The 9,709-nt window shown below is 40.9% G+C and overlaps 1 protein-coding gene across 2 annotated transcripts in view; it reads right to left on the reverse strand.

Annotated features, from left to right (window-relative positions):
• Positions 1-135: 135 nt before the first annotated feature.
• Positions 136-9,709, reverse strand: part of dpp10 (dipeptidyl peptidase like 10) — a 64,245-nt gene continuing 54,671 nt past the window's right edge. For both annotated transcript variants that reach the window (XM_035522483.2, XM_035522484.2), the window contains exons 14-26: positions 7,735-7,826; positions 7,271-7,318; positions 6,909-7,030; positions 6,691-6,735; positions 5,928-6,026; positions 5,609-5,678; positions 3,959-4,153; positions 3,754-3,808; positions 3,394-3,493; positions 2,923-2,981; positions 2,680-2,752; positions 2,448-2,521; positions 136-2,112 (exon numbers count right to left, since the gene is read on the reverse strand). In XM_035522483.2, coding sequence (XP_035378376.1) covers positions 1,975-2,112; positions 2,448-2,521; positions 2,680-2,752; positions 2,923-2,981; positions 3,394-3,493; positions 3,754-3,808; positions 3,959-4,153; positions 5,609-5,678; positions 5,928-6,026; positions 6,691-6,735; positions 6,909-7,030; positions 7,271-7,318; positions 7,735-7,826 — 1,170 coding nt within the window. In that variant the 3' untranslated portion in view covers positions 136-1,974. The remainder of the gene's footprint in view (positions 2,113-2,447; positions 2,522-2,679; positions 2,753-2,922; positions 2,982-3,393; positions 3,494-3,753; positions 3,809-3,958; positions 4,154-5,608; positions 5,679-5,927; positions 6,027-6,690; positions 6,736-6,908; positions 7,031-7,270; positions 7,319-7,734; positions 7,827-9,709) is intronic.

Below are 9,709 nucleotides of genomic sequence, written 5' to 3' on the forward strand. Positions count from 1 at the left end.
TTTTCTTTGATTGCACTGGTGTATTGTCACACTTGCAATTTCTATATGGACTTTATAAATTGGGTGGTCCACAGATGGTTTTTCATGATGCCCATCCGAAGGGAGACAGAGTGTCAAGTGTGCAGCATTCTTAAGGCTGTTTTGATGAGTTCTTTATTTATAGTTGTTACTAGAGGACAAATCTTCAGTCGCCCTCACCCCCATTCACCAACCCCCACCAAAAAAATAAAGCCAAAAACAGCAAATCAGCATTACAAAAGCCCCCAAAAGATAAACAAACAATTCAACACAAACAGCTATGCACTGATAACTGGATCTGTCCTGCTGGGTGGAGTATTACGAGATCTCATACGTCTCAAAAATGTGTGGTATGGATGTACTGGACACACGCTTCTGTACAAATCACACTGCCTTTTCTGAAGTCTATTATATACACACACGCATGCACACTGATACAGGCTCTGTCCACGCCATGGCTTGATGCCTACATTAAAGATTGAAACATTGTACAGTTCTATCTCAGTTTTCACATTCAAAACGCTTGTGGACTGATCAATAACCTGTTATGAAGTCACATTTGAACATGTTTTAAGCTCACAACCATGGCATCCCAAAATTCCCCAGTATTCCAGAATACCAATAAACAATATCAGCAAGATGTCCTTTCAAGTCTGTTGTCACTGGTGTCACCTTAATAATTTACTAAAATAATGAAATGATTACAAATAATAGCAAAAGAAAAACAGATTATTGTGTATGCTGTGGATACTTCTGTACTAACAGAATGGAGAAATTACTCTGGATACAAAAGATTCCATTTACTCTCAAACTGCTTGGAAATAATTAACACACTAAAAACTACCCAGGCAGTCTCACTGCATTTGAGGACTGCAACATAAAGCTTCTGTAGCTGGCATATGTGATACTACTCTCAACTCAAAATTGAAACCCACAGTGCAGCTGCCGCTTGGATACATTGACACACTACTTGAAAACTGATGTGGTTACTGAAAACAGCTGTTTAACATGTATGTTCTATGTATGGACAATGCTTCTAAGTCTCTGATCATCCAACAAGGGCTTCCAACAGGAGAGGTTTGTGTGTGTGTGTGTGTGTGTGTGTGTGTGTGTGTGTGAATGGCCATGTTGGTCACTGATCAATAATAGCAGTTCTTTATTATGGATCAATGGTGATGTGTGTTTGTGTAGTATGTGCATGTCTGTGCGCACATGCACAACAGTCTATACAACAGTTTCATCCTTGCAGTGTGTGTGGGATAATTGATGGGAACTGTTATTCTTCTTGGATAGAGTGGTTGTCATGGAGACAGTGAGTGTTTTCTTGTGCAGTCACAGGTGAAGTGCAGTGTTCTTGTCCTGACATCTACCACACACAAATGACCAGAAAAAAAACCCATGCAGCTGTGTGGCTGGACCAGCTCCATGCGGACAGACAGTCTGCGCATTGATTGGCCAAATCAAGGATCAATCAGAAAAGTCTGCGCTGTGGTCATAAAACATCCACCTTAAGATCTCAGTGATTTCTGATATGTGAAAAATTCCATTGTTGTCCTGGCAACCAAATTCCATCTCCAGTGACAACTGTCCATTATTCATATCCGCAGGTATACACAAACACACAAAAGCATACCTACATATGCACACACACCTCTCAGTCACACACTCCTATACATCCATATTGTCTAAACACCAACACGTACCCACATGCATATATACAAATCTAACCAACCATTCAAACACATGCTCACAAAGCATGCCCAAACACACACACACACACACTCACACTCATACTCACACTGTCTCTCTCACTCACACTCTTTCTCATATGCAATCTTTTTCTCCATCAGTTCAGGCTCAGCAGAGTCTTGGCAAGGTGCGTGTGTCTGTGCAGGAGTGTGTCTGGGTGTGCGGGTGTGTGTGTGCACAGGTCCTGCTGTAGGTACACGCTCTGCATTACTCTTCCTCCTCCTCTTCCTCCTCACTGAGAGGCAGGGGATCCTCCTGCAGGCAGGACCGGAAGTAGCTGCTCAGAGAAGCTGAGAGATGATGCTTGCTCTGCACTGACAGGAAGTGACCCTCATCTGGATAAATCTACACCACAAACACCAATAAACATTAGTACATATATGTAGTTTTGTCCTAGATAACAAGAAATATAAAACATAGGTATTTGGAAGTATTTACTCTGGATCTGTACAGGCTGTATTCAGCGTAGGTATAATACCCTGCATAGGTTTGGTGTTGTCCAGCTTCAGAAACATAAAGTTGTAGCTGCAGTGGACGTCGCAATTAAGTTTGCTAATGTTATAGTGATTTTCTAGTTGTGTTGCATGTGGGCACTCAAATTGCAGTATTGTTATAGTGGCATTTTACTAATGTAATTGTTAGTTTGGTGTGACCTGACGATTTTAGGCCCAGTTTCGTACCTGCATTGTATAGTTGGCTCCCAGTTTCACCAGGTTCTTAATGAGCTCGGCTGAGTGCTGGAAGTGAATGTTCGCTTGGAGGAAATAAGCAAGAGAGAAGAATAACTAATCAAAATAGCATTTTGACCAACTTAATTATTACTTGGTTTCTCTCTCTCTCTCTCTCTCTCTCTCTCTCTCTCTTTCTCTCTCTCTCTCTCTCTCTCTCTCTCTCTCTCTCTCAATCCCTCACCATCTGCAGTTCCATGTACAAGCATCAGTGTTTGGTCCTTAAACCCCTGCATGTTCTGTAGTACACTGGAGGCCTGAAGAACACACAGACAGCATAGCAACTTTCTATCAGATTTACAATAAATGTTTTAAAGCACTTTACTACCCCAACACCCAAGTTTGGCACAGACTGAATTTTATCCTTTTCCTATGAGCAAACAATAAAAGCTATGCTGCTGACTTGAGATCAGACCTACAAACCCACCTGGTACCTGCTGTCATCCTGTAAGGGAGTCCCCAAGTAGCACTCAGAGAAGGCTGAAGCTAGAAGGAGAGAGAGAGAGAGAGAGAGAGAGAGAGAGAGAGAGAGAGAGAGAGAGAGAGAGAGAGAGAGAGAGAGAGAGAGAGAGAGAGAGAGAGAGAGAGAGAGAGAGAGAGAGAGAGAGAGAGAGAGAGCTAATAAGCTCTATGAAACAGTAATGAAAATGGTTCCCAATGAGCAACTGCAAAACAACAGTGCTTGCCAAGTACAGAGTGTTTGACTCCTTATCTGCAAACCAAACACTGCCTGGTAAGTGGGTACTTGCATAGGAGATAATGTATTGTTCAGGGCCTGGAGCCAAGTACAGGGTCAGGGCTTGGGGGCTGGGCTTTGAGCCAGACTTGGAGGTTATATTTAGGATAACTTGGGTTTATGTTCCGTGTCAGAGCTGGAGGAGAGGTGAGCATGCCTTACCATGTAGCTTCCAGTCAGTTACTGGTGACATGGCCACAGCACATTTAAATAGACTCTCTGTGGATTTCACTAGCAGGAGTGCAACATACCCTCCATAACCCTGCAGATCAAAGACAAACACACACAGGCACACTAATACACAGAGAAAGCAAGAAAACAGAATCCAAATGCTTGTTAGAAAAACAAATTTTGCACATTTTACCAGGGCATGAAAATGGTCAATATTCATATGGCCAAGGCCACACTCGTTTAACAGCCTACTGCACATTTCTTTGGCTTTTCATTGAAACATTATGAACAAACAGGTAATATTGTCACACTCCTCATGAAAGAACTAGGGTCATGAAAATGTATTCTTACCTGACCAAACACTCCTATTCTGGTCCGATCAATATATGGAAATTTCAGCAGGTATCTAAAACCAAAATGTGTCACATATCAGTCAAGGACTGACACAACCTGGCTGACACATTCAGATTCTCTGGCTTACAGAACAGTTCTAGTGCAAAAAAAATCTGTCAACAATGAAGTAAATAAAAACCAATAACCAACATGTGTCTCTTACTCCAAAGCAGCGAGTTGATCCTGGACCTCCACCACACCCAGGCGCCTGTGCACTTCCTGGAGAATCTTCTGACCCTGGAAGCCACTGCCCCTGCCGTCCAGGCGAGCCACGATGATGTTGTCAGAGCTGACCAGCACTGAGTCCCAGTCCACTGAGTATCTGTCATCCACCTGTTGACCACCAGGGGCGCCGCCTCTGCAATGCAAAGAGCAAGAGGCAAAGCCTTCTGAAAGAACAGGAACGATCAGGCTTACAGGGCCTTAGGAAATGAAACTAAAAATAAAACCAAATAGAAGGGCCATGGGAGAAAACTAAATTTAAAAAGTAAACTAATATTGTGAGCACTGACCAAAATAAAAATGTCCAGGTTTGCAGTAAAAGATGCACTACAGACACATACAATTCTCCAACAACATATGACAAAACATGAATAAAAAATGATAAAGAAATTAATTAAGCCTAACCCATTTTTTTTAATGCAGTGTGGGTAAAATTATGAACTGCTCTAAAAAGACTTGCACGTGTATATCCCACTTTGATTCACTGTGACCTAATAGCAGCTGGCAGTTGATGAGTAATGTTTAATTTTTTTCTGTGACACAAACACAAGCCTAGGAGGTGCTGTGGGGTTTTGTTTGTTTGTTTGTTTTTTATGTGTTTGTTTGGGTTTTGTTTTTTGTTTTTTTGCATGGCATGATTCTTGACCTTTTTTGGACTGATTCCAGTGCAGAGAGCTAAGAAGTGCTTAAATGACTTTTGTGAACAGATGGTACCTTAAACATTTGATGATAGCAATTACGTCTCGAGGTGCAAACTCTAAAGTCACGGCAGGTGTAGAAAGCCCAAAAATATGTTGGTATGGATAAAAGCAATGTCACTGGCTTAATTAGCACCTGAGGGATGGCTCATGTTGTTTTCGCGAAAGACAACAAATTCAAATCTACAGAAGACTTTAATGAGCACATTAAGAGTTTACCATCTTTCAGAACAATGACTATAGTGTTTAACACAATCTGTATAAGTGAATAAACATCCTCTTTTTCAGTGTACTAATACTAATGTTTACAGAGTGCTTCGTCTGTCCATCAGAAATAACCTGCAGATGTGTCCTTCTATCACAATAATGTAAGTACACAGCAGAATGGTGCTCATTATGAGATGTGCTTTCTTAGCGCTCCACCATTATCTCCGCTTCTGCCCTCAGACCCTATGTGCCCTCCTCTCCTCTGCTCTCATCCTTTCTCCTTCTTTCTCTCCTTTCTCTCCTCTCCCTTCTGCCTTTCTCATCTCATCTCATCTCCTCTCAGTGCTAAGTGAGTCTGTTGTCTGTTTTGTGTCTGTGTGTTAATGTCAGTTCTGCTATGATGGTACTTAAGTGATGGTATTCCCATCACTTAAGGCCCCTTTTTTCTTCTTCAGATGTCACTATGCTAATTCCATTTTGTTATTATTTTTACATTTTCTTTCCTCCCTTTTAAAAATATTTCACACAACTGGACATTTGGTCATAAAGCCCCCTTTCACTGTCTCCACTGACTCTACGTGTAGCACGATGAGGGCGGAGTCTGTGATCAGATACGAGAAAGAGGGCTGTGCCTTGATGACATCAGCTACCAATCAGAGCTGCTCTCAAGGCAACGCGATGCTTACATCATCAGCAGGAGTCCGTAATGACGCGAGTCAGAGAAGTCGGGCGGGAAGGCAATTTTCATAGGCAGGTCTACAAACAAAAAAAGCAACAAACACACTTCATGCAGACTATTACACACGGTATACAATGGCCTATTAATATAATGAGTAACCTGGAGAACTACAGGATATAATTGTGCCAGTATTTATAAACTTTTTACCAAAACCAAATGGGTCAAATGGATGATAAAAGAGTACACAGACAATGCTATAAAACAAACAGATGCTTGCTCATGGGTAAATAAATTGTGAAATTACCATATGTAAATATAATAATTACCAAATCGGTCAGTCTGCAGGATTTTATATTCAGTGAGCTGGATCCTCTTGTGTCTCAGGGCCGCTTTGAGGACAGAGTTATTCTCCAGGACAAAATAATCTGGGCACAGACACACACACAGAGTAGGGCACCTAAACAGATGGAGCCATCAGAGCTGGATGAGGTTCGCAGGTATTTTCTTCCTAACGCCGCTGATGTCCTCCACCCGCAGCATGACTGCTGCAACACCATTCACTCACTGAGCTGCCACATTGTGAGCTGGTTTATGCTGCGACCGCAGTGATTTAGTTACTGCTTCCCAACTATATAACACTAGTGCAGAAATTTGGCCTTCAAGGGGTATCCCATCAAAATGAGTTAGGTGAGGTTTATAGAGGACCTGTTGCCCCTTTTCATCATAACAACTGACAAAAACACCATTAAAGAACAGGTCAAGGTGGCTACTTTGGGCAAAAAGTTAAAAGTTCTACTGCTGTAACTGCCCAACCCCCACCCTATCACCCCTTTAAAAAAGAAGCACTGGTTGTAGTTGATCATGTCTTATTTGTGCCATAGATTAGGATTCAACGACTCCCTCTCCTAGGAGGTTAACAGCTATGCCTTGATGACAACAGTGCTTTGCAGGAAACTCACTGATGGACTACAAGGAATTACTGTGGGTGATGTGATGTGCATGTGTGTGTGTATGGACGCGCATGCACACGCACATGTGTGTGTTACTTCTCAGCAAGAGGTGTGATATGAATGAATGTTAAACACTCACTGGCTGTGTTGAGTGTGTGGAGAATCACTGTGGGGGCACCAGGTCCTAAACAGAGCAAATATAAAACCATCAAACAGCAGAGTAGTGCAGCTCTTGAGCAGGAACACATTTAAGTGTAAAGTGCTCTGTGAGTGCGTTTGTGTGTGTGAGTGCGTGTGTGTGTGTGTGTGTGTGTGTGTGTGTGTGTGTGTGCGCGCGCTCCTGTGAGTGGTATTTACCTTTACAGTGGAGTATGATGTGGTGATGTGTTGGACTGAAGTCAGCGCTAAAAAATGTGCAGTTAGCTTTGTGCAGATCACAAGTTAAACATCGCCGTGGGAACAGACCAACTGTGGACACACTGGATACACAATCATTCAGCATTATATTTTAATTCAATACACTAATTTTTTATATGATCACTTCTACCTTATCTTAACAACCCAGAGTGAATATTTTATCATCTAAAATATAATTTTTATTAATTAGTGTTCATTTGTCAGATGCATTATGACAAAACAAGCAACACTGACTTTTTATTTGATTGTCAATGATAAAAGACAATTTGGAATCTGGATGTGGGTGTTTAAGAGCTCCTGACCTGAAAAGCTGACGTTTTCTTGGAGACCCCTCTGTGCTTAAGAAGTATCTGTGGTGTCAAACACATGTTGATGGTGCCAGTGTTCATGGGAAAGTCATAGGAGTCTCACATTTCCTGTCAAAGCCTGAGCCTATCAGAGCCCTTGGTAGGCTGTACCAGCCCCTGTGCAAGCACCGTCAAACCTGCTGCACCTATGCGTCCCAGCTGCTAAAATGTTCCTTCACAACTAATAACACAACACAATAAAGCTGCTGCCATTTGTGGAAGTGTAAAACAAAGTTCAAGTGCAAAACAGTGAGTTTCCTATTTGCTAGGCATGTTTGTCTGATGATTACCCATTCTCTCATAATGTAGTCTTAGTACCAAGACAGTTTGATTCCTGTCTATATTCAGTGTGTGCATGTTTGTGTATTGTCAGATAAGAGGCTGTGTAGATGTGTATTGGCTGCTAATGTCGTACTCACATGGTCTGGGAGTTCTCATCATAGGCCAGAATCTCTGTCACTTCCCAATTTCCTGATGTCAGGTGACGCACCTCGTTTTGATCCGCCCTACCCTGAAGAGAGATTACCTCCACAGTAAATATGATCATGTGCAGAGAACAGCTGCACAGTAAATATTACCATGTGCAGAGATCAGCTGCACAGTAAATATTACCATGTGTAGAGGAGAGATCAGCTGTATAGTAAATATTACCATGTGCAGAGATCAGCTATATAGTAAACATTACCATGTGCAGAGATCAGCTGTATAGTAAATATTACCATGTACAAAGAGCAGCTGCACAGTAAATATGATCATATGCAGAGAACAGCTGCACAGTAAATATTACCATGTGCAGAGATCAGCTGCACAGTAAATATTACCATGTGTAGAGGAGAGATCAGCTGTATAGTAAATATTACCATGTGCAGAGATCAGCTATATAGTAAACATTACCATGTGCAGAGATCAGCTGTATAGTAAATATTACCATGTACAAAGAGCAGCTGCACAGTAAATATTACCATGTACAGAGATCTGCTGTATAGTAAACATTACCATGTGCAGAGATCAGCTGTATAGTAAATATTACCATGTACAGAGATCAGCTGTATAGTAAATATTACCATGTGCAGAGATCTGCTGTATAGTAAACATTACCATGTGCAGAGATCAGCTGTATAGTAAATATTACCATGTACAGAGATCAGCTGTATAGTAAATATTACCATGTGCAGAGATCAGCTGTATAGTAAACATTACCATGTGCAGAGATCAGCTGTATAGTAAATATTACCATGTACAGAGATCAGCTGCACAGTAAATATTACCATGTGTAGAGGAGAGATCTGCTATACAGTAAACATTACCATGTACAGAGATCTGCTGTATAGTAAACATTACCATGTGCAGAGATCAGCTGTATAGTAAATATTACCATGTACAGAGATCAGCTGTATAGTAAACATTACCATGTGCAGAGATCAGCTGTATAGTAAATATTACCATGTACAGAGATCAGCTGCACAGTAAATATTACCATGTGTAGAGGAGAGATCTGCTATACAGTAAACATTACCATGTGCAGAGATCAGCTGTATAGTAAACATTACCATGTGCAGAGATCAGCTGTATAGTAAACATTACCATGTAAAGAGATCTGCTGTATAGTAAATATTACCATGTGCAGAGATCAGCTGTATAGTAAACATTACCATGTGCAGAGATCAGCTGTATAGTAAATATTACCATGTGCAGAGATCAGCTGTATAGTAAACATTACCATGTAAAGAGATCAGCTGTATAGTAAACATTACCATGTAAAGAGATCAGCTGTATAGTAAATATTACCATGTGCAGAGATCAGCTGTATAGTAAATATTACCATGTGCAGAGATCAGCTGTATAGTAAACATTACCATGTAAAGAGATCAGCTGTATAGTAAACATTACCATGTAAAGAGATCAGCTGTATAGTAAATATTACCATGTACAGAGATCAGCTGCACAGTAAATATTACCATGTGTAGAGGAGAGATCTGCTATACAGTAAACATTACCATGTGCAGAGATCAGCTGTATAGTAAACATTACCATGTGCAGAGATCAGCTGTATAGTAAACATTACCATGTAAAGAGATCTGCTGTATAGTAAATATTACCATGTGCAGAGATCAGCTGTATAGTAAACATTACCATGTGCAGAGATCAGCTGTATAGTAAATATTACCATGTGCAGAGATCAGCTGTATAGTAAACATTACCATGTAAAGAGATCAGCTGTATAGTAAACATTACCATGTAAAGAGATCAGCTGTATAGTAAATATTACCATGTGCAGAGATCAGCTGTATAGTAAATATTACCATGTGCAGAGATCAGCTGTATAGTAAACATTACCATGTACAGAGATCAGCTGTATAGTAAACATTACCATGTGCAGAGATCAGCTGTATA

This window comes from Electrophorus electricus, chromosome 4 (genome assembly GCF_041902795.1).
Source record: "Electrophorus electricus isolate QZ-2024a chromosome 4, ASM4190279v1, whole genome shotgun sequence".
NCBI lineage: Eukaryota > Metazoa > Chordata > Actinopteri > Gymnotiformes > Gymnotidae > Electrophorus > Electrophorus electricus.